Source organism: Mustelus asterias, chromosome 10 (genome assembly GCF_964213995.1).
Source record: "Mustelus asterias chromosome 10, sMusAst1.hap1.1, whole genome shotgun sequence".
Taxonomy (NCBI): domain Eukaryota; kingdom Metazoa; phylum Chordata; class Chondrichthyes; order Carcharhiniformes; family Triakidae; genus Mustelus; species Mustelus asterias.
In genome coordinates, this window is record NC_135810.1 from 65,161,152 (window position 1) to 65,188,720 (window position 27,569).

The 27,569-nt window shown below is 44.2% G+C and overlaps 1 protein-coding gene across 1 annotated transcript in view; it reads left to right on the forward strand.

Annotated features, from left to right (window-relative positions):
• Positions 1-27,569, forward strand: part of rab38a (RAB38a, member RAS oncogene family) — a 74,263-nt gene that overhangs the window by 21,457 nt on the left and 25,237 nt on the right. The window contains exon 2 of the mRNA XM_078221816.1: positions 10,938-11,218. Within this exon, the coding sequence (XP_078077942.1) occupies positions 10,938-11,218 (281 nt within the window). The remainder of the gene's footprint in view (positions 1-10,937; positions 11,219-27,569) is intronic.

Genomic DNA, 27,569 nt, shown 5'->3' on the forward strand with positions numbered 1-27,569 from the left:
CCTGTTCTTGCGCTGTACCGCTCTTTGTTCTTTGAATAACTTAACGGTAAAAAAGAACAACAGAAATGGAAATTGTTTCATGTGATTGCCAGAGTTCAGAAAGTCCAACTCCAGAGGGAGTTCCCTCAATGAGAAGTTCCATTTCAGGTGGGTTCCTGGCTGAAGTACAGAATTCTTTTAAAGATGATAGTGAGGTCGTGAGATGAGGTTGACATTCAAAGACTTGATCTGCTAGGCAGGCGGTGACCGATGACTTCCAGAGAGAGATGCTTCGAAAAGGCTCAGTCTTGTAGCAGGCAGCCGGGAGTCCTGCTTTTTGACGTTTGGAGGTTGGAGTTAAACCAGCAGATTGCACTGCTGCTGAGCTCTCAACTGTGTATAGAGATTTTAAAATGGTCACTCGAGTCGTGTGACCTTCTTTCTCCACAGCGATGTTATAAAGGATGTTTATCTGGTGTCTCGATTAGGCTTTTGTTTTATGACTGATAATATTTCAGTCATTGGCCCCTGAAAGAGCCATTATCAATTTTGATGATCATGTTCCGGGTAGCTGTTATCTTGGTGAATGTCTGCATGCTGTTAGAGGAGCAAGCTTGTAAAGATGCAAATGATGCCTATATAACTTCTTAGTAGTAACCTTACAGTTTCAGACATAAAGTGACTTGTAGCAGCCATATTCTGGTTCAGCAAAGTTCATTTTTAAATGAGCAAAAAAGAATAAAGTTTGATTTACATAGTCCCTGATTTATCCCATGTCTTGCTGACATGTGACTATTATAGATGTTACACTATGTAAATCTAATTTGCGATCTAAAATAACTCTCATTTACGAAAGCCCATTCATTTGAGTCCCCTCAAGTAGTTAATCCATTATAAAAACCAAACATTGATATTCATAGCCCCACATCAAATACAACTAATGCCCCTTTGAGCTGTAAATCAAACTGTGAACATCCAGCTCCTCCCTGATGAAGAGGCGGTGTGGAAAACAGTTCAGTAATAGTAACGCTGTGATGATAGTACTTTGGGTTATATCAACAATTATTGAAACTGCTAGAACATATTATTTCAACTCTCAGGCTGATTTCTTTTTTGTTGCAATTTTTAAAGACTCAGCCATTTAAACAACTTGACTGCTTGACAGTTCTACAGATCTTATTTATCCTTCATGAGAATTTATGACTTAATATAAAGGTTCATAACTCCCACATTGCATGATAAGTCTCTTGCTGCAGTGAAAATGGGGTCTTTTTGAACTCTGTACCTAGTTCAGATGACCCTGCTGAAGTCAGGTTTCCCATAGATGGGAATCGCATCCATTCCTGCACTCCCCCACTCTCCCCAACACACACACACACACAGCGAAAATGCCTTCAATGGAATATGGGGGGCAGGAATTCCAGATCCAGGGTCCATCTGACATTTTGGATATACTGCAGAGTCTCCACAATGCTGTGAAAATCCAGACCACAATCCTACTGTCATGTGCAAAAAAAAAATGACCCCCAGTAAAGAACTGACATATTACCAGTTCCCATTAGAAAGCAGACCAACCAAACTTTGAATCTAACTCAGTCCTGTACCAGCCAACCCTTCATATCTGTCAGCATTGTAGCCTGGTGCACTCCTGTGTCTGAATTATGTATACTTCCATTACTTCAGTTTTAAATGTGGCTGGTAATGTATTGCAAGTTAGTAATGCACTTTGTTCCAACTAGCTTTGATTTTCATTTGATGTTCCAATTAGTATGTGAGCGCTGTTAGTGTTTGTGGCTATGTTCATGCAACTCATAGTAATTCTGACTAATGGCATAAATCTCAAACTATGTGCTCTCATCCAGTCCTTATTGCTTTGGAGATGTCCCTTAGAGCGATGATACCTTGCGCAAATATTATTAGTTGCTTATGGTTTGATGGGGTGGGGGATCCACCGTGAGTTCCATGCTGTCCTCTTTAATGAAGAACAAGTTGGGCTGGAGTTATACCACCCCACCCCCACCACTCATGCGTACATAAAATACAGCGGAATGATGGTGCGTGAGAAATTCACCACTCTCCATATTCCGGAAGGCAAACAGGCACAGAAATTAGACACCCACATACCATTTTGAAATGAGCAGTTAACAAGCTATTGAGCTTGTGAAAGACCCAATTGTAGGCAATTTTCATTGCCCACTCCATTTTTTTCGGGCATTGGATGGGAAAGTTTGGGAGTGCTTTGTATCAGATAGGAGGCGGCACAAAGGCAGAAGAATAAGAATGCCAACTGGACCATACTGCACATAGCAGCAGAGTCTTCTAGTGAAGGTGGCAGCAGTTATATGTTATTAGTCATAGAGGTTTACAGCATGGAAACAGGTCCTTTGGCCCAACTTGTCCATGCTGCCCCTTTTTTTTAACCCCTAAGCTTGTCCCAATTGCCTGCATTTGGCCCATATCCCTCTATACCCATCTTACCCATGTAACTGTCTAAACGCTTTGTAAAAGACAAAATTGTACCTGCCTCTACTACCATCTCTGGCAGCTTGTTCCAGACACTCACTACCCTCTGTGTGGAAAAAATTGCCCCTCTGGACCCTTTTGTATCTCCCCTCTCACCTTGAACCTATGCCTTCTAGTTTTAGACTCCCCTACCTTTGGGAAAAGATATTGACTATCTAGCTGAAATGTGCCCCTCATTATTTTATGGACCTCTATAAGATCACCTCTAAGCCTCTTATGCTCCAGAGAAAAAAGTCCCAGTCTATTCAGCCACTCCTTATAACTCAAACCATCAAGTTCCGGTAGCATCCTAGAAAATCTTTACTGCACTCTTTCTAGTTTAATAATATCCTTTCTATAATAGGGTGACTAGAACTATACACAGTATTCCAAGTGTGGCCTTACCAATGTCTTGTACAACTTCAACAAAAAGTCCCAACTCCTGCATTCAATGTTCTGACCAATGAAACCAAGCATGCTGAATACCGTCTTCACCATTCTGTCCACCTGTGACTCCACTTTCAAGGAGCTATGAACCTGTACCCCTGGATCTCTTTGTTCTGTAACTCTGCCCAACGCCCTACCATTAACTGAGTAAGTCCTGCCCTGTTGTTTCATTGCTACACTGTTTTGTGCCTGTCATTAGAAATAAAGAGGTGAGAGGGCAGGGGGCCTTTAGCTGCCTTCCTGTTCACAGGATAACTCGCTCCTACATGGTGTCCCGATCCTGTGAAGGCCACCTTCGAAGGAGCGAAGGAGGAAGGAGCAGCGAGCGCTCCGAAAACTAGTGGCTTTTGCTACCAAATAAACCTGTTGGACTTTAACCTGGTGTTGTGAGACTTCTTACTGTGTTTACCCCAGTCCAACGCCGGCATCTCCACATCACTGCTGCTATTTGGCCATACAACAGACGATGCTTGATACACCATGCCGAGATAGCAGGGGCTCGGGAGCGAGCGGATCACTCACTTTCCGTTCCGTCTCCCTCACCCAGCTGAAAACCAGAAAATCCAGCCCGTTTTGTTTACAAGTAAACACAGTGGGAATGGAAACACTTAGCCCTTGGAAATTCTTCCCTACAGTCCAATATTTGTCTCGCCTATTATTCACAATGCAGTTTCATGTCAGTTATTTTCAATTCTAATAATTTGTTTACTGCATTCTTTTTAACATTCCTCCATACAAATGTTGTTTTCCAGCACGTATATTCCCTATCCAACTAGTTTGCACTGATGTCCATAATGCTTTCTGATCAAGCAACTTCTTTCTCAACCCCCCCGCGCCACCCCCCCCCCCCCCCCCCCCCCCGTAAGGCTTTTCTAGTGGTTGTTGCCAATCCTAAAGTTGACATCCTCTTTTAAAAATTTGTGAATCATCCTCAATTGTGTTTATGATGTCCCGTGAGGGTCACCAGGATGTGCAATAGCTAATGTATGAAACATGACTTTCATTGCTCTGTAGAAGGGTTATTTAGATCCGAAACAACATTTAACTGTTTCTCTCTCCACAGATGCTGCCAGACCTGCTGAGTTTATCCAACATTTTCAGGTTTTAGTTCATTGCTATTTTCCCCCAGAATTCACAGTTCCTGAGTCTGGAAGGGGAAAAAAAGCAGCCATTTTACTCCTTTTGGAAAAACAGAAGTGATTGTTCGTTCCGTTATGTCATCTCATTCTTTTCAACTTAAAAGTAGCTAAGCACTATAAGAAGCAATACAACTAAAAAGTATTTAAGTCATGGGTTCATCTTCTGTTCAAAGGAAAACCATTTGTTCAAATTGGGCAGCATTGTGGTGAATACAGCAGGAAAATGGACTCCCTATTGGCCCCTGACCAGGGCTGAGAACACCAGCATTAGTTGGGAAGGTCCACATTCAGTCACAGGCAGATTTTCCTTCTTTCTGCTCATGTTACTATCGCTTCTTGTGGCTGGAAAGTACAGGAATGTAGGTTTAAGTAATCTGTGGTAATAGTCCTGAAGGTGTTCCCCCACCCCTCCCCCCCATGGAGGGGAGGGCCTCATCCTATCCAACTGGTCTTCCACCAACACTTAACCTGATTAGAAGCCTTTAAAGGAACATCAATTTTGATCTTCAGGTTGCCTTTTCTCATGTAAAGTACCTTACCAGATCTGGTGCTTGGAGTGATGAGATTCCCTTCCTTTGCATTGGCTGGACCTTGATGGAGCATGCCTGGGATATTTAATGAGCTTTTTAAAGTTTTATTTATTAGTGCCACAAGCGGGCTTACATTAGCACTGCAATGGAGTTACTGTGAAAATCCCCTCGTCGCCACACTCCGTGCACCCAAACAGACACCGGAGGGAAAATTTAGCATGGCCAACGCACCTAACCAGCACGTCTTTCAGGTTGTGGGAGGAAACCGGAGCACCAGAGGAGACTCGCACAGACATGGGGAGAATGTGCAAACTCCACACAGTGACCCAAGCCGGATCCCTGACGCTGTGATGCAGCAGTGCTAACCACTGTGCTACCATGCCGCCCGGCTCAGGGGTATGGGTTAGTGGGACATGAAGGAATGGATGACAGTCTGATCTTCCTGGAACTCGAACATAAAGATAAGAATTTCTACTCTTGCACCCTGCTTTCCTGGTGTTACAGGAGGTGGTGACTCATGGCTGCCTTTGATTCACACAAGAGCTTGCGCAACTGTTTGATGAATGGGTGAATCAATCGACTTCTATTGCATTGTCCCTTAGCACTTTATGACATCTTGCTATGTAGGTTTTGTACTATTCATTGGGTGAGATTTTCCAGCCGCTCTCGCCCCAAAACCGGAAAATCCCACCCGATGTCAACGGATCTTTGCATGCTCCGACCGCCCCCTGCACACTACAACTCCTGTGGCCGGCGGGACGGGAATATTCCCTCCCATTGAGTTTAAGCTTGACACATTCGTTACAGACCATTAGGCTACAAGATGCAGCCATAGTTTACTGGAAAAAACATTTAGTTTCGGCTATTGCAAATCAAATTAGGGCAAACAACCCTGCCTCTCCTAAAGGTTGGTGTTCTATTTAATATTGATGAGAAAGATACAGCCATTTGAGAAATGTAATGAAATCATGAGACATGCAATTATGCTTTAGCATCAATTCTAGTTTCTTTTACCGGGGGAATTAGTTTTTGCTTTCGAGGTAAAAATAAAACATTGGGACATCAGCGGCTGGGTGTCACAGACTCTGCGCGTCTCCAAGGCTAAGTTTTTTTGATGTGATCAACTCCGTGCCAATTTGAGCTGATTACCATATGGAAATCTCCATTTCAATGTGGTTAGCCCCGGACTGAATTCTCCAGGCCTGCCAGAGTCTCCCCCCTCCCACCCCCACCGGGAGTGGTTCCCTCCAGTGGGGTTTACTACTGCTCCCCACTAACTGGGAACAGGTGGCCTGACCCCGCTCGAGTGAAGAGAGGCCGTTGGGGAGATTGGGTTTGGCCAGGGGTGGGGGTGGACATCGGGGCTCGCCCGGGGAGGCCAACAATGGGGATTTGCGGTGCTGGCCAGCGATCTGGAGGTTGGCAATAGGGATGGAATATTTGACTGTCTGACTGACCATCGAAAGGTCTGTTGACTTTGGGTGGGAATTTCCAGCCTCAGCGGAGGTGGGACTGGAATATCCCGCCCTAAGAAAGTGGATGAAACTCTGGCAGCTGGATTTCAATACAGATGAGTGAGGCCATCTGTTTTGGACCAAAAACTTATAATTACAAGTATTTAAATGGCGAAAGTCTGGGAACAGCGGTGGCCCAAAGAGATTTAGGGTCTATGTACACATTGTTAAAATGCAGTAATACAAAAATAAATCAAAAGGGATAATGGAATATTAGCTTCTGCAACTTGAGGATCAGAATATAAAAGGGTTGGTTTGCTATCTTTGCAGTGCTGGATACATTTCAGAGCACCACACCTTAAATAGGAAATATGAGACTTGGAAAGGGTTCAGAGTAGATTCACCAACACCCTAAGAATTAGGTTATGAGGCGCAATTACATAAATTAGACTTGTATTCCCTAAAATATAGATGAAGGGTGATTTGTCTTGAGATTTTCATAATTTTAAAAGGAATGGGTAGAGTAGAGACACGAAGGGGAAAAATTTGTTTATAGTGCTACTTCTAGCTGTGAAATGCAAACTTGAGTTGATTCATCATGGACAGATAGCACCATCAGTAGCAACTGCACAGCATCCTTCAATTATATCACCAGAAAACCAAAGGATCAGCAAGAATGCGGCATGGAAAGGAATAAGTATTATTAAAAAAAGGAGTACAGGAGAAATTAATGGGATTGAAGGTTGATTAATCCCCTGGGCTTGATGATCTACATCCCAGAGTGTTGAAAGAGATGTCGGTAGAATTCTTAGATTCTTTAGATTTTGGAATACTTCCTGAGATTGGAAGGTAGCAAATGTAATCCCATTATTTAAGAAAGGAGGGAGAGCGAAAATACAGACTTGTTAGCCTGACATAGTAAGGAAAATGCTGGAATCTATTCTAAAGGATGTGATAACTGGACACTTGGGGGGGAATTTTTACGTCCCGCACACCACGGGAATTGTAGTGGGTGGGACATGGACCATGCAAAGGTCCATTGACGTTGGGCAGGATTTTCCAACCTTGGGGGGAGTGTGGCTGGAAAATCCCAAATTTAGAAAGTAGTTGTAGGATTGGGCTGAGTTAACATTGGTTTATGAGAGAGAAATCATACTTGACAAATTTGGTAGAGCTCTTTGAGGGTGTAAATAGGTTATTGACGAAATCCCACACGGAAGTCAGTAAGCAAAATTAGAGAGATTGGGTAATATACTGCCCTGGGTTGAGATTTGGTTAATGGACTGAAAACAAAGATTAGGTATGAAGAGGTAATTGTCAGGTTGGAAGGCTTTGATTTGTGGATTACAGCAAGTGTCAGTGTTTGGGCCCCATTTATTCACAATCTGTGATTAATGCTTTGGATGTGTTGATCAAGGCATTTGCTAAGTCAGGTTGACTCGAGCCCATTAAAAACAGGATCCCCGACACAATCTAATGTCTAATCCTGGACTGCCCAATTTTTGGCATGCTCTGTTCTTTCACACAGCCTCTCAGGCCTCACGTCCCTCTAACCACCCTGCTTTGGTGTTTCATGCCCCCGTGCCAAGGTTATGGCATTTCCATGTCCATTGATCTACCGTACACTTTCTAGAAACAATGAACACCGTAGTGTGTAAGTGGGATGTGTAAAAATAAAAGCTTTGAAAAAAGGTAATTTATTGACAAACCTTCTCCTATCTTTGAAAACAAAAGTCTGGACTGCACACGAATAAAAGTGTTAATCATCCAGATCCTTTGAGGTTTCAAAAACCACTTGTTCCCACAAACATTGTGAAATTGATAGCAAAGTTCCGAGAGCCTAACGTGCAGGTGTTCTCTCACTGTCTGGACTCACAGTCAAGAATACATAATGAGGCTTGGGAATTCTCGACTTAGTGGACTGTGGAAGCTCAGTCGTTTAGTATATTAAAGTCCGAGATTGATAGATTTCTAGATACTAAAGGTACCAAGAGATATGGGGGTAAGTGCAGTAAAATTGCATTAAGTAGAAGATTAACCCTGATCTAGTTGAATGGCAGAACAGGCTTGAGGAGTATAATGTCCTTTCCCTGCTTCTATTCCTTATCTACCATCTTCTAAGAAAAGTGTACAGACTGCAAAGGTAGCAGCCCCACCTCTACCTACGTGAACAAACCTTTGCTTCAAAATCTTTTCCATTGATTGGGCAATCCTTAGGCTAGGGCAATTAACCTTTTAAATAGGACAATTCTGAAGGAAATTCAGGGAAACATCGCTTCATGCAAATGGTAGCAGAATTAATAAGTTTAAATTTGAGATGGCCGCATTTTGCAAGACGTAGGTATAAAAAGAGGTGGAGCCAAATGAGATGGATGGAGTTGAGATGCATATCCGCCACAACTTCACTGAATGATGGAAAAGACTCGAGGTGTTGAATGACCTACTTCTATGTTTCATTCAACTTTTCAGAGTGGAGAAGCACTTGGGGACATGAGGTACTCCAGCAACTGGTGTTTAAAAAAACGGTCCTGTACTATACTCTTTGTATCTTTCTAATTGACATTACATTGATAAAACCTAATAAATGATTGCTGACCTCTTTTCATTCAATTAGTTGATTTATTTAATACAATACATATCGATCATGCATCATTCAGTAATTCGGTGTTCAAGCTATGAACTGATGTTAATTTGACGTCTGTAACAAAGTGTACTATAACAGTGCTTGGTATAGTTAATAGCTAGCAAATATTGAAATAGTAAGAACATTTTCTGACTGTTTACAGGAGGGTCAGATGTTAGAAACTTGGAAATATATTGGACATGATTTCCATTCTTTTAATTAAATGAAGAGGCCATGGAGCTGAATATTCATGAGCTACGAGAATTGCTCCATATTCATCATTACAGTCATTTAATAACATCGCATTGTTGTGACATACTTTAATTATCCTTTATACTCATGAGTTAAGATGATCTTGTATAATCGTGATTTTTAAAATGTCCTGTGGTGATATAGAATCCCTACTGTGCAGAAGGACGCCATTTGCTCATCAAGTCTGCACCGACCACAGCCCCACACAAGCCCTATCCTCTTAACCCCATCTATTTACCCTTATAATCCTCCTAACACTAAGGGGCAACTTAGCTTGGCCAATCAACCTAACCTGCGCATCTTTGCAGTGTGAGAGGAAACCGGAGCACCCGGAGGAAGCCTATGCAGACACGGGGAGAATGTGCAAACTACACGCAGTGACCCGAGGCTGGAAGTGAACCTCTGTCCCTGGCGCTGTGAGGCATCAGTGCTAACCACTGTGTCACCGTGCCGCCCTAATCTTGCAACTAATGGCCAAGACCTCTTGTTCTAACTTCTGAAAGACAAACACCCAAAGGAACTGGTACATAAAATATTGTTTTAGTACTGTACTGCAACAGAAATAATGTTTCTGTTATAATACTAATAAATTGTATTATATATTTACGATGGACAGTGGTATGTAATTGTATGTGATGAAGAGGATATCTGAAGGCAGCGTTGTTTAATATATAACAATAATAGTTTGAATGAAACTGGAAGCAGATTTCAGAGGATATTGTTCACTGATTTTATAAATCTTTGCATCTGGTCAAATAATTTTTGTGCGTAACTTCTCTTTGCTCCAAATGAAAAAAGTCTCATATAGGATATGCACTGCAAATTTGACAAACTTGTGTGTTGTTTTATATACATTTTAGATATGTTCTGTATTGTATTGCATAAAGTGATGGCTGGGATTCTCCCAACAATTCTAATTGTCGTATTTACGTAAAAACTGGAGTAAATCCCGCTGGTTTTTTCAGCAGGAATTTCAAAATGAATCTCCCACTCTCTGTGCATCACACAGTGCCCCAGCATGGATCATGTGAAATATCTGTGGGTGGGGCCTTTTCCCACTGGAGAAACAGGCAGTATAGCGCTGAGTGGGCCACTGCGCGGCGCCAATCTGTCAGTGCCAAGATTGGCACATGCGCAGCAGTAGCCCCACACCGTCCCCCCCCCCCCCCCCCCCCCCCCCCCCCCCCCCCCGACCCCGCAATGCTGGCATACAGACCTCCCCACCTCCTGGATGTGTCCAGGCCAGTCTTGACCACTCTTTCTCCCCCCCCCCCCCCCCCCCCCCCCAAATCACCCCAATCGCTGGCCTCCCTCCCTCTGTCACCAAGAGTGGCAGTGGGACCCCTGGCCCTGCCCCCTTGGCAGTGCCATGATGCCCACAGGACATTGCCACTTTGCCCCTTGGGCAGTGTCAGGGGGCCAGGCTGGCACTGCTAAGCTGAGAATGCCCAGGGGGCACCCATCAGACCTCCTGAGGGGCCTCGATGGCCCTCCCTTCACTCTAGCAGGGTCGGGCCGCCAGCTCCCTGCAAGTGGGGAGTTATTATGAACCCTGCTGGAGTGAAACACTCCTGGAATGGGCGGGGTGGGGGTGGCGGGGGGGAAAGAGAGGCTCGCGGGGCTGGAAACTTCAGTTCTGGGCCCACTAATGAGATTTAAATTCCAATTTAAATAAATTACACAGCTCCGCGCCGATTTCTGGCAGGGAACTGACGGCACCGGAAATCCGGCGACCGGAGACATGTGGAGGCCATGGCACCCAGTGGGGAGCCTGCTAAACGGCCTCCGCTTGAGTCTCCAGGCCCGCTGCACAGCAGGCTGGGAGAATCACCCCCGATGTTTCTAATTCATATCGTGATGCTCATCAGAGAGTGCAGGAAAAGGAACAGAAACAATCTTCATATGCAAATCTCTGAAAATGGTCTGATCTTAAGGGGGTACACCTATAGACCCATCAGAAGTTTCCTTTCTTCTCCCTTCATATAAATCCCGGTGTCCTTTATTTCTCTAGGTCAGGAACGATTTGGGAACATGACAAGAGTCTACTACAGAGAGGCCTTTGGAGCATTTATTGTCTTCGATGTTACACGAGCTGCAACATTTGAGGCCGTGTCCAAATGGAAAGATGATTTAGACTCAAAATTGACTCTACCCAATGGCAAACCTGTCTCCGTTGTCCTACTGGCAAACAAATGTGATCAAGGGAGTGAGTTCTTATCCGCTAATCCTGGAAAAATGGAACAGTTCTGCAAGGATCACGGGTTTGTCAGCTGCTTTGAAACTTCAGCAAAGGTAAAATTAATTCTCAGCCTGCCAGATGGTAGATGCAACAAAAAGAAGAAATTGGTAATTCTAACACACACTGCATGGAAATGCAAAGCCACAATCTTCAGGGTAACCTTCTTATTCGTTAAACTTAACAGTGCTCAAAGGAAAATTGTAATTAGTGGTTGGCACTGCTGCCTCACAGCGCCAGGGACCCGGGTTCAATTCCCGGCTTGGATCACTGTCTGTGTGCAGTTTGCACATTCTCACCATGTCTGTGTGGGTTTCCTCTGGGTGCACCGGTTTTCTCCCATAGTCCAAAGATGTGCGGGTTAGGTGGATTGGCTAAATTGCCCCTTAGTGTCAGGGGGACTAGCTGGGATAAATGCATGGGGTTGTGGGGATAGGGCCTGAGTGGGATTGTGGTCAGTGCAGACTCGATGGGCCAAATGGCCTCCTTCTGCACTGCAGGATTCTATGATGATTCTATGAATTCTAAATGATATAAACAGTGAAGGAGGTAATCTAGAAATGCTGGAAGAAAGAATATGGAAATTGACTTTTGCTTCTCCCTTGATGTGGGTCCCAGTTGGGAAGAGACTTCCTGGAAGACTAGAGCTAAATGGTGGGACAGCTTAGCTCTAACTATAGAAATACAGACAAGGGAGAGAGGTGATCACAAACCTAGAACCAGTGTGATCCTGTTGGTAGACCTTAACATTGGCAATAGCAAAAAGGGCTGATGGGCTGACAAATTCTTCCCATTGATTTTCCTGGAGTAAAGTCTCATCATGTCAGAAGAAAGGGGATTTTGGCACAAGATCCGGATTGTTTCTCAGCCATGCTGGGAAGCTGGAAACACTGTGATAGGGGATAGTTAGGAAGGCCTGGTAAATGAACAGAATGCCATAACATTATGCGGGCAAGTTTGAGCCCCCACTCTCCATCTGCAGAATGGCGGGCGGCACACGCTCAAAATCCAGAAAGCGTGATTCGCGCCAGCGAGTTTCTGAGTTTCTCATCTTCCAGACCCCTCGCCAGTGGAGTGATGTGAAACATGGGACCTCAGGAAGCTCATTTTAATAATGAGCACTCTCTCCAGAACTTCCCCATCTCACCCGATGTTCAGCGGGCGCTGGCGTGCTGCCATGCCGGTGTCATTTACAACAGGTTCACCTAGTGGTGAGCCTGTCAGGGGGGTCTCCCCAGGGATATAAAGATATGTATAGCACCTGGGGGAGAGGAACATAGCCTGGCGATGCTCCCTGGCACTGGCATTGCCAGGTTGGTGCCATGCCCATGCCTAGCAGTACCAATGTGGCAGTGCAAACCTGCGCCAAGGGGTGCGGCCAAGTGGGAGCTTCATGGAGGAGGGTGGGGGCTAGATTCGGATTTGGTTGTGGACGGAGGAGCAGGTGATGCTGGCGATGGCTGTTTGGAGGTGTGGGGAGGGGAATGGGGAGAGTTGTGGGTGGGTGTTGTCCCAGACTCGGGGAGAGGAGCAAATGATCTGGGGGAGAGGAGCAAATGATCTGGGGCAGGGGGGTGGGGGGAGCGGTGGGTGCAGGGAAGGGGAAGTAGGGGCCAGTAATCGGGGAAGAAGGAGAATGAGCCGATGATCTGGGGAGAAGGGGCTGATGATCGATGTAGGGGGAGAAGGGGCTGATGATCGAGAGGAAGGGGCCAATGATTGGGGGGGTGGGGGAAGGGTGAGAAGTAGAAAAGTGCCGGCTCAGAGTGGGGCTGGAGAGGAGAGCCCCAGAGACATGCCTGCTGGGCTGAGGGGGAGATTTATTCCCATTATGATTGGGGCATCCTTTAAAGATGGCTCCCCGATCTCCGTGCAGCCAGGTTTTGCTGGCTTGTTGCTACTATGTAATAGCAACATGAGTAGTATTCATCATAAACAGGATGCTGCCACCAAGCCAAAAAGACATTCTGTGGTATGGTGTCTGAATTTTAATGCTCACGTGATGCCAGCTACGCAAGTTGGTAGATCGTGACAAACCGAACACCCCTTCAGCTGTTCGCAACAGCAAAGAGTACTGACTGTACTCAGTCAATCTGAGCTTGCGATACACTGAACACAGTGTGGAATCACACCGCCTTGATTTTATTTTTAGGCAACGTGTTGTAAGATCTGGAGAGTAAATCAAATCATAGGGGAGGCACAGTGGTTAGCACTGCTGCCTCATAGCTCCAGGGATCTGGGTTCAATTCCCGGCTTGGGTCACTGTACAAACTCCACACAGACATTCTCCCCATGTCTGTGTGGGTTTCCTCCGGGTGCTCCGGTTTCCTCCTACACTCCAAAGGTGTGTGGGTTAGGTGGATTGGCCATGCTGAATTGTTCCTTAGTGTTAGGGGGACTAGCTAGGGTAAATGTATGGGGTTATGGGGATGGGGCCTGAGTGGGATTGTGGTTGGTGCAGACCGATGGGCCGAATGGCCTCCTTCTGCACTGTCGGATTCTATGAAGCTGTTTCTGTGGAGAGAAACACACCGGTTTTCTCACTGGAATCGACACTCTGCCATTTGTTTGGTAAGATTCCCCTCCCCCATATTACAATTCAGCAGAGTGGTTCCCAACCTCCCCCATATTACAATTCAGCAGAGTGGTTCCCAATTAATTTGGTGTTCAGCAGTCCATTTTGACAGAAATGATGAGTAATCAATTGAAAGACAGGAACAAGGCAAATTACAAGTGATTGAGTTAAAAATTAAGGATAGCTTTTAAGAAAATGAAACATTGGCCAACAGCAGGCTGTAATCATTCTGTGAGATTCCACAGTAAGGATGCTACAGTGCTGTTTGTTAAAGTGAGAATAGCAAAGAGGGTCCAAAGCAAACAAGCAAAGCAGATCCATCAGGCTGTAGGTCACATTGGCAGAGGTTTGAGAGCACCTGTGTAAATGTCATTCCTACCAGCAATGTACTTGGGCATATGCCTGCATATCTCCTGCTATATACAATATGCTTAATTTCAAATGTCATTTCATACCACCAGAAAGTTAGGGGTTGAATTTCACTGGGAACAGTTATCCCTCAAACTTTTGTTTATGTTCCAACCAGGCAAGTCAACTCTAATTGGTCAAAGTGTTGCCATGGGGAATGCACCAGTGAACAGTTGTCCCCGAACTTTTGTTTCATTGTGCCTTTTTCAATGTGCCTTTCTGTTTGCAAGCAAGAACATGTCATAGAGGTTTACAGCATGGAAACAGGCCCTTCGGCCCAACTTGTCCATGCCGCCCTTTTTTTAAAAACACCCTTAAGCTAATCCCAATTGCCCGCATTTGGCCCATATCCCTCTATACCCATCACACCCATGTAACCATCTAATTGCTTTTTAAAAAGACAAAATTGTACCGGCCTCTACTACTACCTCTGGCAGCTTGTTCCAGACACTCGCCACCCTCTGTGAAAAAAATTGCCCTTCTGGACACTTTTGTATCTCTCCCCTCTCTCCTTAAACCTATGCCCTCTAGTTTTAGACTCCCCTACCTTTGGGAAAAGATATTGACTATCTACCTTGTCTATGCCCCTCATTATTTTATAGACCTCTGAGGTCACCCCTCAGCCTCCTACGCTCCAGAGAAAAAAGTCCCAGTCTATTCAGCCTCTCATAACTCAATCCATCAAGTCCCGGTAGCATCCTAGTAAATCTTTTCTGTACTCTTTCTAGTTTAATAATATCCTTTCTATAATAGGGTGACCAGAATTGCAGTATTGCAGTATTCCAAGTGTGGCCTTACCAATGTCCTGTACAACTTCAACAAGACGTCCCAACTCCTGTCTTCAATGTTCTGACCAATGAAACCAAGCATGCTGAATGCCTTCTTTACCACTCTGTCCACCTGTGACTCCACTTTCAAGGAGCTATGAACATGTACCCCTAGATCTCTTTATCCTGCAACTCTCCCCAACACCCTACCATTAACTGAGTAAGTCCTGCCCTGGTTCAATCTACCAAAATGCATCACCTCACATTTTTCTAAATTAAACTCCACCTGCCATTCGTCAGCCCACTGGCCCAATTGATCAAGAATTAAATGATTTAAGAAAATTTATTAAATTCTTACCTTCACTTCTACCTTCTCACAGTGGCCTTTTTTCTTGGTTAAAAGGAGGGTGGGAGGGAAACACTAATATAATGTTTCGGGCTTACCGCTCCTTGACACCAGATCTTCCGCTTCCCACTTCTTACTAGATGTTGCTGGGCCAACTTCTCCCAGAATGATACTGAATCCCTTCCCACACAGAGCAAGTAAATGGTTTCTCAGTGCGAGTGCGTTGATGAGTTTCCAGCTCAGACGGGTAACAAAATGTTTCCTTCCCAGTGTGAACACGTTTATGTTGCAACAAGCCTGACGATCGACTGAAGCCTCGTCCACATACACAACACGTGTTCGGTTTCTCCCCACTCTGAATGGTGCTTTTTCTTTCCATGTTCAATGATCAACGGCATTCAGTTCCAATAACTTGGGCAATTTTGTCAGATCCTGATGTGATGTTTGGTTATCCATTTCCCTAATACAAAACTTCTCCTCCATGCATGTTACATGTCCATGCATGTTACATGTGTATTGCATGTTACAGAGCCCTATGTGAATATATGCAGCTTCTAGCAAGTGCAAGAGAGCCATACTGCGAACCCGACTGATGGAAATAAATTATAGCACAATCAGGATTGTTTAGTAAGTATCCAAGATTGGGTGTGATTCCACACTGCGTTCAGAGTATCGCAGGCTCAGGCTGACTGAGTACAGTCCGTACTCTTTGCCTGTTGTGAACAGTTGAAGGGGTGTTCTGTTTCTTACGATCTACCAACTTGCATAGCTGGCATCATGTGAGCGTTAAAATTCAGACACCATACTACAGAATGTCTTTTTTGGCTTGGTGGCAGAATCCTGTTCATGATGAATTCTACTCATGTTGCTATTACATAGTAGCCGTGTGAAATGGCTAGCTTCACCTGTTACTCAAATTTATGAGCCCCCCACCCCCCTCCAACCAGACGCAGGCTGGAGGTGACCACAGGAGCTAATGAGTGCCAAAGTAGGTTGTTTAAAAAGCCCGCCTTTGTTTTTTTGGTACTTTGTCTCTGCTGTTGCTAATACTCTCAACTGTCCACCCACTTTCCATGCTCTATCCATCCCAAATCATGCCAACTCTGCCCCCTCCCACTTGCAGCCAATAAACCCTCACACCCTGCTCAACCAGTCATGATCCCCAGTCACATCCATAGGAACTCGTAGCCTCAATGCCAACCTTTACCCCTACCCCTAATTTGCCCTCTAATAGCCTCAAATGCCAACACATTCCAACTCCCCCAATATCATTTGCCATTACATCCTCCATGCCATCTCACTCCGTATCGATCATGGACAGACCTCAGCAGGCAGGTTGCGATCAAATTAAATAAAGATCTAAACTATTGCAACCTTCATTATATTTAAAAACACTCTCATTCACAAAAATCCGTTTATTTTTTTAAAAAATCTACTCAAGTATTCAATCCCTTATGAAACGGACTCATGTTCATAACCCCACATCAAAGACAGCTAATCATTTAATAATTTCTGAGCTGTCAATCAAATTGTGAACTTAGGACCCCTGCTGGGTTAACTATAGGTTGTGGAAAACGGCAAAGAATTAAGAATGAGGTAATAATGCCCCTTTGCGTAATCTCAACAGTAACTAATATAACTGTTAGACTAGATTCTTTTATTTATCGCCCACTGACGCACGCAGTTTATTTTCTTTATTATCATAACTCCCATACTGCAGCTTAAGGCCATTGCACCAGCGAAAACAGGATCTGTTTGAACTCAACACCGAGTTTGTTCAGATTGGGTTTCCGTCATGCCCCAGCCCCTGTCACAACTCCAAACTTTGCCATGGGCATGGCGCACAGCTATATGAAATAATATCTCTATTTTAAATGCCAATGTGAAAATAGAATTTGGAAGAGAAGGTTTGTAGGATGGATTTATAGAAAGCAAAGGCAGCAATTCGATCTAATGATGTATCCCTGTTGGGTGCTGTCAGAGTAACAGGGACATACTTTTCCTAGGAAGGTGAGGAAGAAACCTATGCCCTATTTGACTTGCAAAGCATGGCCTATCACACCAGCCCTCACACACACTCAACTTTTCAGAAGCACCCAGGCTTCACTTTTAATTCACTTCAGCACTTCTCCATTTTTCTCCTTACCATTGCGGTTCATCCCAATTTTTGTGTTTTAAAAAGTCTTTCAAGGGATTTGGGCACCTCTAGCAAAGCTAGCATTTATTGTCCATCCTTAGTTGTCCTTAAACTGAGTGGCTTGCTAGACCTCTTCAGAGGCTGAAGGGGTGATTAAACATGAACAACACTGACGTGGTACTGGAGTCACATGTGGGCCAGGCAAAATAAGATTGGCAGATTTCCTTCCCTAAATGACATTAACCACTGTTTTGTACCACTGGATGGTACTTGTCATGGTCACCATTACTGAGACTAGCTTTATATTCCAAATTTATTAATTGAATTTAAATTCCGCCACCTGCCACAGTGGAATTTGAACCAATGGCCGGAGAGTATTAGCCTGGACCTCCGGATTACAAGTTCAATTACATTATCTCTGCACTACTGTCTCCTCTGTGATGTAACTTTCTCATAGTCACCATCAGGGACAGGGATTAAATACAATTCACGTAAGTAAGACATTGATCATGAGGAACTCAATGGGACTAAAGAGCAACAAATCCTCAGAACCTGACGGTTTCCATCCAAGAGTGTTAAAGGAAATAGGGGAGCACATTGTCAATGCCCTAACTATAACCTTTCAGAGTTTCCTAGATTCAGGAGTCATCTCCCGGATTGGAAAATTGCTCATGTTACTCCGCTGTCTAAGAAGGGCAAAAGAGGATACCCAGGGAATTACAGACCAATTAGCTTAACATCTGTGGTGGGGAAATGGTTGGAGTCTATAACCAAGAATAGGGTAACTGAATACCCCCAGTTTCAGATAATCAGAGAGAGCCAACATGGTTTCATGACAGGTAGGTCATGCCTGACAAACCTCTCAATCTTTTGAAGAGGTGACTAAGTTATTGGGCAAGGGAATGTCTATGGATGCTGTTTATATGGACTTCCAGAAGGCCTTTGGGATAAAGCCCCACATAAGACACCATTAGCTCAGGTAGAAGCTCATGGAATTGAGGACAAAGTACTGACATGGCTGGGAAATTGGTTGAGTGGTAGATGACAGAAGGTAGGGATATTGGGAAGTACTCAAATTGATGGGATGTGACTAGTGGTGTCCCACAGGGATCTGTGTTGGGGCCTCAATTATTCACATTATTTATTAATGACCTAAATGATGACATAAAAAGTTATACATCTAAATTTGTTGATGATGCAAAGTTAGGTGGACACTGTAGATAGCATAAAATTACAAAGGGATATTGATAGACTAGGTGAATGGGCAAAACTGTGGCAGTTGGTTTTCAATTCAGCAAGCGTGCGGATATTCATTTTGGACTGAAAATGGATAAATCAAAGTACTTTCTAGATGATATGAAGTTAAATACAGTGGATGTCCAAAGAGACTTGGGGGTTCCGGTGCACAGATCCTTAAAATGCCACAAACAGGTTCAGAAAATAATCAAGAAGGCTAATGGAATGGCAAGCCTTTATATCTAGAGGACTGTAGTATCAGGCCACAGAACTTGGGCTGCAGCCATACAAAACCCTAGTTCGACCCTGGGTAGAGTGGACGTGGAGAGGATGTTTCCACTAGTAGGAAAAACTAGAACCAGAGGGCACAATCTCAGGCTAAAGGGATGATTCTTTAAAACAGAGATGAGGAGGAATTTCTTCAGCCAGAGAGTGGTAAATCTGTGGAACTCTTTGCCGCAGAAGGCTGTGGAGGCCAGGTCATTGAGTGTCTTTAAGACAGAGATAGATAGGTTCATGATTAATAAGGGGATCAGGGGTTATGGGGATGAGAAAAATATTTGCAATGATTGAATGGCGGAGCAGACTCAATAGGTCAAGTGGCCTAATTCTGCTCCTGTGTCTTATGGACCCCACTTGGAGTATTGTGAGCAGAGCTGGGCACCACACCTTAGGAAGGATATATTGGTCTTGGAGGGAGTGCAACATAGATTTATAAGAATGATACATGATTTCAGGGGTTTAATTATGAGGAGAGATTATACAAATTAAACCTGTTTTCTCTAGAATTTAGAAGATTATGGGGTGATCTGATCAAAGTCTTCAAGATACTAACAGAAAAATACAGGATAGTTAAAGATGAACTATTTCCACTGATTGGAGATTCTAGAACTAGAGGACATAATCTAAAAATTAGGGCCAGATCATTCAGGACAGATGTTAGGAAGCACTTCTACAAAGGGTGGTAGACGTTTGGAACTTCCTTCCACAAATGGCAGTTGATGCTAGATCAGTTGCTACATTTAAATCTGAGATAAATAAATTTCTGTTAAGTAAAGATATTAAGGGATATGGGCCAAAGACCGGTATATGGAGTTAGGTAGGTCACAGATCAGCCAGAACCTCATTGAATGATGTAACAGGCTCAATGGGCTGAATGGCCTACTTCTGTTCCTATCATTGTATGCACTGCATCCATCGGGTGAATATGTGGCTTTCACTCACTCTCGGGTCAGTTTTCTTTACTCCTTGTATTGTAGGAGAAGAAAGAACAAAACACAAGGGAGCAGACTGGAAGTTGTTGGCTAGAAAAAGTCCAGGTCCAAGGAGGATACAATAAGTAGCTCATCTGCATTCCTCTCATGGGAGATGAAGAGACAAGGAACTCGTAGATAGCTGGTGAGAAAATGCTAAATACCTCTGACACCCATTTTGACTTCATTTTGTGAATGTCTAAATTTCCAAGAAGATCAAGTATATCAAGATTGAGATTTTTGCTATGATTAACTTATGTCCTTTTCATTTGTCTTCCAGGATTTTCACATATGCAGCAGGTGTTGCTGGAGATGCATGAGGATGATTCCTTAGAGAGCCTTATTCCTTCTGTGAGGGCACTATCACAGGACATAAATACCTGCACTAATGCAAATACTCACACATCAGTGGGTCCAGTTGGACACTTAGTTTTTCACTTGATTAATTCACAAGTGAGCTTGAGCAGATGCTGGTGGTAGGGAAAACTATAGAGGCTCCATGTCGAGGGAGCAATCCTCTCCAAGCTCTGCTCAGCTGCTCCCAGGTATTGAATTCCAAGGGTTGTTAGTGAGACGGAGAATGCAAGGAGCACATCAGCAACTTGGCCAGGTACTGGTAAACATGCCACGCATACTCGCCACAGTAGTGGAAAGGATGGAGAAGTCCACTCAATCACTATTGGATTGTGGCATAGGCATAGGTAATTCTAAGAATGTCTGCTAAGGAGAGAACAGCTTCAAGCAAAACTCTGGAATTAGTCTCTGAAGGTCATCCTCATGGCCATGCAGACTTAGGATGTCAACATGTCCCGCACCTTAAGTAGGACAACAGATACCTTAACTCGACCTTCCAACAATCACTGATCTTTACCAAGCATTTCTGCTGTAGAGCAGTAGGAATGTGCCACATCCCAGGATGGAGATTGTATCAAAAGGAGGCATGGAAGCAGAAACGCCATTCAAAGCTGTCCCATTTCATACCCATTGCTCCTCCTTCCCTACCAGTCAATATCCAATAGCTGAATTTTCCTATGCAGATGGCAGCCTTTGGGAAGCTCTCATGAGTTCCAAAAGCCATAGGGTTCAGGCCAAAAGGATCTCAGCAGTCAGGGCAATGATCTACGCATCCTGTCCGTACTTCTATTGAAGCTATGCGGGATTTTACAGCCTCGTTCGGGCGAGACTGGAAATTCTCACCCGAGGTCAATGGAGATTTCCATTGTTGGACCCTCGCCCGCCCAGAATCAGAGTGGGCCAGTGAGGTGGTAGAGTTCCAACCCATGTGTTAAGGATCATTTGGAAATGGTCGGTAATGTGAACTGCAGCAACTGTAATTCACCAAGTTTCTGCAGATGGGTGTTTGACCAAGAGTATTGTTGTTAGGTGTCTTTTTTCTTCTGATTTCTTGCTGAGTGCCATTTTTCCATGTTGCCCATTATTATGTTTCATTGTGAATATCAATAACACGGTATGGGCCATTGGGCAAATGTGCAATGGATGGATGTGTGGTTGAAGGACTGTTAAATGCAAAGGAAGGGGCAGTGAGAGTTGGTGTTTGTAGTGGGTGCAGGCCAGAGAATTTCATTCATCAAGTTCTCTCTCCTGTGTAACGTGTGAGTCATTTGCTGTTTGGGCATCCATTAACAATCCTCTCCGCTGTGCAATGGTGTGCAGAACAAACCACCCCACAATTATTCTGGAGACTCTCTGGCAAGTATTAAAAGACACCTGCATTTCTTCACTATTTCAGTGTTTCTTTCGAAGACCGACCTGGTGGTCATGTGGCACTCCTGTCGCTCCTCGGGGAATCCCTCGCAAGATTGTGATTCACATTTAAAGGGGCTACCCCTTGCCAGGTGTAATGTCTGCTTCCTGCAGTAATAGGAATGGTGAACTGCTGCAAAATGGAAGCATTGTGACCGCTCCTAGGGAATCTGATGTACGACCGCATGAACTGTTTCTTGTGGTTGCACACCAGCTGTGCATTGATGGAATAAGATCCCCTGTGGTCAACTGCTCCTAGTTGCTGGGTTTGCCATTCTGTAAATCAGTTGCACCCTGCATGTGTGAGAAGCCAACCAGAGAGGCAAGTGCCTGCTCATTCTGACTTAGACTGCTTTCTCATCACTCTCTTCTCGGAGGAAGGCACCTCCTCACAAACTTCTCCATGTCCCCAACGCTTCCTTATTCATCTGGTGCCAGATTCTCACCAACATTATCCAAACCACCGGATGAAATTCTCTGGGTTGGTGCCTGAACGAAAGGAAGGAAGTGCCATGGGCCTAACTTTGAGGGAATTATGTAGACTGAGTCAGGACAGGCTGAAATGGCTGCAGTCAGTGGGTGTGCAAAACCTCATCCCCTCTCCCTCGTATTTGCTATATAATGAGATACAGAAAAAGCACCCAGTTTCTGTTTCTCTGATCATCCTCCTGCATTACCCCCTCCCCTGCTCCAATTCCGCAGCTCATTGCTTTGCTGGTGTGCCCAAAAGGAAGATAGAGTGAATGAACATCATTCCTTTGACATTAAATGGGCAGAACAGGGGTGGAAACTTGTGAATGGTTGGTGCTTCTCCAGGATGACTCCACAACAGGGCAAATGCTCAGTTAATAACATAGTGCTGGCAGGATGTCACTAATGTCACCCTCTTCCATGCCAGGAGCTGAATGGGTTCCTACAAGCTGCATGATTTAATGGTTTAAAGATGCGGCAATCATTGTGTGTTAGTTAAATGAACAAAGGTACAATGGCCTGTTCAAGCAAGTGACATGGGAGAGATGAAACTAAGGGTTTTGGAAAGGAGGTGAGGAAGGGGGTTTAGGGCTGTGTATAATTGCAGTCAGGGGGAACTGGATAGCAAAGTGCAAGATGCTGAGTTAGATGCTGCCTTTAACCAGAATGCATTTTGAAGGTTCAGTCTGCACATGTCACTTTACAAGGATGAAGATTGTGTGAATGCCCGGATGGTCAAGAAATACCAGGAGAGTGCCCAGTGTGTTAACTTGGCAGCTCGGGCAAGGTTTTTCAACATTTTGATGCACTGTTCTGCCTTGGGGTGGAGAAATTGGCACTCAGTGCCAGTGCCAGCATCCTCAAGGCAGCTGGGTGCCTGGGTGATACTAAACCACACTGAAGAATCTGTGTCTCTTGCCTTTGATTTCCTCGAGAAGGGCTTGGAAATTTGAATCAAGGAAGTTTTGTGTTTTTCTCTGGCTTGGTGCCATGTCCCTTTGTCCTCTGAGTCCAGATGGTGTCTGCATAGTCATAAATCTGTACACATGGAATAAAAATATTGCTAAGATGTGCAGTGAAGTTGGAAAACAAAGGCAGTGTGGTGAGCACAGATCCTCATATCCGTCTGCTGGTGAAAATTGCAGGGTTGACTTTCTTAGTGACTCTCCAGAGGTTTAGAAATCATAGAAACCCTACAGTGCAGAAGGAGGCCATTTGGCCCATCGAGTCTGCACCGACCACAATCCCACCCAGGCCCTACCCCACATATTTACCCGCTAATTCCTCTAAGCTACGCATCTCAGGACTCGAAGGGGCAATTTTTTTTTTTAACCTGGCCAATCAACCTAACCCGCACATCTTTGGACTGTGGGAGGAAACCGGAGCACCCGGAGGAAACCCACGCATACACGAGGAGAATGTGCAAACTCCACACAGACAGTGACCCAAGCCGGGAATCGAACCCAGGTCCCTGGAGCTGTGAAGCAGCAGTGCTAACTACTGTGCCACCCGATGGTTAGATGGTTGTTTTCCATGGTTTCAAGCCAGTGACTGCATCAATGGAAATGCAAATGAACAGATCCAAGAAAGCTGCATGAAACAGCCTCTCCAGGCAAAGGGCAACAGAGGTGTCATTCAACTCACAATTCTGGGCCTCACAGTCAAAAAGCAAAAGGAGACTTCCATGTTTGAGGATGTCTGCTTTCCTGTTGCTCCTCATTAGGGGAGCTGCCATTGAACACAGCTCCAGGGTCCCGGGTTCGATTCCCAGCTCGGGTCACTGTCTGTGTGGAGTTTGCACATTCTCCTCGTGTTTGCATGGGTTTCCTCCGGGTGCTCCGGTTTCCTCCCACAGTCCAAAGATGTGCGGGTTAGGTTGATTGGCCAGGTTAAAATTGCCCCTGAGATGCGTAGGTTAGAGGGATTAGCGGGTAAATATGTGGGGGTAGGGCCTGGGTGGGATTGTGGTCGGTGCAGACTCGATGGGCCGAATGGCCTCCTTCTGCACTGTAGGGTTTCTATGATTTCTATGATTGAACAGTGAGCTGTGGGAGCCCATCCTTTTATCAAAAAGTGGCATGAATCCCCAGGTGGCTTGTGCGTCTTGTCTGAGAGATCAGGCATGTGAAGCAGCCGATCTGGCCTGTATTGTGCCGACTTCTTCAGTTTCACTCCATTCTTTTCAATGCTAAAGATAGAAATGTTAAAGATTACATTCAAAAGACTAAGGATGAAATTTTCACATCCCGCCCATCCCGGGAAACGTAGCGGGTGGGACAGGACCATGCAAAAGTCCGTTGACCTTGGGTGGGATTTTCCGGTCTTGGGGCGAGTGCGGCTGGAAAATCTCTCCCCGTGTATGAGATTAGGGTGAGCTGTGCACAAGGCATCGGTCGGACAACTGAAAATTAATATAGAATTAGATGATTATTATATGAATTTTTTAACATCTTAATGCAGCCATTTTGCCTTGTTTGAGGGACTAGTTATGAAGCTAGTTAATAGGTAGGATTGAAGGTTTATTGTGATTGAATTTATAACATTGCATTGAAACCCTCATCCATGCTTTTCTTAACTATAGACTTGGCTGCTCTGAAGTACTCTGGACCGACCTTCCAGTACAACCCTCTGCAAATGTAAGGCCATAAAACTATGCTCTGGGTCCGAAATCACCAAGTCCTGTTCATCCAACTCCCTTGACCTTCATTGGCTCCTTGTTAATTGTGCTGCTATTGGTGGCCGTGTCTTCTGCTGACTCAGCCCTATGTCTCAAACTCCCTCTCTCTCTCCCTGCTTTCCTCCATTAAGACTCCCCTTGACCAAGCTTTTGACCAGTTTGCCCTAATATCACCTTATGTGGCCCAGTGTCACGGCTTTACTTTAATATTGGCCCTATGAAGCGCCGTGGGACATTTAATTATACTAAGGTTGCAATATAAATACAAGTTGTTGTTGTTGTTGTATTGCAGAGCTGGTTTCACATCCGGAGAATCCTTTTGAGTGACTGAGGAGAAAGTCAAGTTTGCTTTCCTTTTGATTTGACTGATACTTTTTAACACTTTCATAAAAATAGCAAAACTTTAGAAATGATTACAGCACTAACCTTTTTTTCATCAGTTAATTACAAATAATAATTCATCTTTTGCAATCAGAATCTTCACAATTCTCAAGGTGCCTTTTACTTTGAAGGAGACAACCAGTGTGCAATTCTGATGGTGTCATTAGTTTTGAATATCGACGTTTCATTCTAAATGCTGCTATCAGTTCTGGGGAGATGAATATTAGACAAAAAACATTCTTAATTTTGCTCCCTATTCTCCATCTGTCACATCCAGTATGGTGAGGGGGGAGGGGGGGGCAATTCTTACCAAAACCTCAAGTGTTTGGCTCAGACAGAAAACCGGTGTGAAGATCTCCAGCTCCATAGACCAATTTTCTCTCCAGAGTTTGAGCCTCTTTGTCAAAAATAATGAGTGGGCACGGTTTGTGCTATCACGGGGTGGAGGGGGGCTTTGGGGCCTCCGAGCCAGCAAGACTGACTCCACTGAAATTGGGTGCCCTGCCCCCCTCACACAATCACCACCGGCACGCCCATTCCTATTCAGTGTGACCACAGTCTCTTTTATGCAAGTTAACGGGCATCCTAATTAAATGACATTTTGTCCTGTTGGATTCCCATGGGTTTATTTTAAACACTTATTAAACTGTTAAAGTATTCTGTATAACCTTTTTATCGGGTATCCAATGCAGAGATTCTTCAGCTAATTTAGATTTGTACCATTTGTCTTCGCCACCATTAAACCTGTACTTTTCCATTTATAGAACAGACTGCAGGCACTGGCAGCAACAAAAGATCAATAGTGTCACACTTTCCACTCTGTGATATCCAGTATTGATGATAACACAGCTTATATTTGCAGTTGGAAGTGATGTGCATCCTGACGTACAGGGGGAAACTGTACCCCATACCTGCAGGGACACTAATGTGTGTTCAGTGTCAAAGGTGCTGCCAATACTGGAGCTGTCGAGTAAATGCAGCATTCCAATGCTCCCCTGCTTCTGCCGCTAGTTTAATTACATTTTAAAGTTACTTCAAAATGACTTCACAAGTGCATGCAGAATTTCTCAGGAACCTGAAAAAAAATCACGCGATGTGGAAACCCGTAGGTCACCGTTACCTTTGACTGATGAATGGTTCTACTCTGCTCGCTCTCTTTGCACACTGTGTGGTTCTTTATTTATTTGCTGTTTGGTGCTCATGTTGTCTTTGTTAAGACGACAATCTATTGATCTCTTGTAAATAGATTTAGGCTATTCAATCTCGCATATCTTGTGTACTTCACAATTTCGGGGATGTATGGTCATCGTTAATACTTTGATTAAATGAGAGCCTCTTATAATCTGTGGCAGTTTTATGTTAGAGCCTCTTCTACCTTCGACAGTTCTACAATGTTATTGCTATTACTTTGGAATGGCATCTTATTTATATTGCAGGATGGACATATTAGAAAACAGATTTTAGGGCTCTAGCAGGAATGAGAAAAAAAAACAGTACCTGCACAATTTACAGATATCATTGTTAACAATGTCATGATTGTGTCTTTAATTTCCTGGCCAGAAACATTAGATGGTATCATAAAGCCTCATAGAGGCTAGCAGTATAAAAACCATAGTGCAACTCTGTGCAATTAGCAGCACCAAACGCAATAACACAACAATTCTCCTCTAGCTTTAGTCCAGAGTTCGTGTGATTTAGTCCATCGGATTCCTGCCAGTTTACAAAAGAATGGGCTGAGCTTCGATTGTTGCAGGTTCTTGTTAATTTGAAGACTAATTCCATAAATTCAGAATATTTGGAACAAGGCAGTGATGGTTCCTGTTACATCTTCCCTATATGTCTACCAGTATGATGCATTTTGGAACAATACAATATAATATACTTTTTTTTGAGAGAGACATGGGATTAGAAAGCTAAGTGAAAGGTCAGTCAAAATAATGTGATTCCTCCACAATGAGCAACAGAGTGGATTTTGCTTAAATACATTGACATTTTATAATTCTACAACATGACTCTCGAGAATGACCTTAGTCAAAGTTGGTATCCTCATTAGTCAATGGTGGGATGTTACTCCCATATTAGATCAAATAAGGGGGTGAATTTTACTGTCCCGCCCACCACAGGAATCGGAGCGGGCGAGGGGTGGACCATGGAATGGTCCGTTGACCTTGGGCGGGACTTTCTGGTTTTGGGGCGAGCGTGGCCTGAAAATCCTGCCCAAGGACTTTGCCCAATATGACAAGAAATGCCTTGAAGAAACCAAAGCTTTATTTTAAAACATTTATTTTCCTTTTTGGAGCCGTCCCTAAAGCATCTTGAAAATAGAGATAAACGGATTGGAGCCAGTCACCTTAATCTAGTCATTTGGTTCCTAACGTGAAGTCAGTGAAAT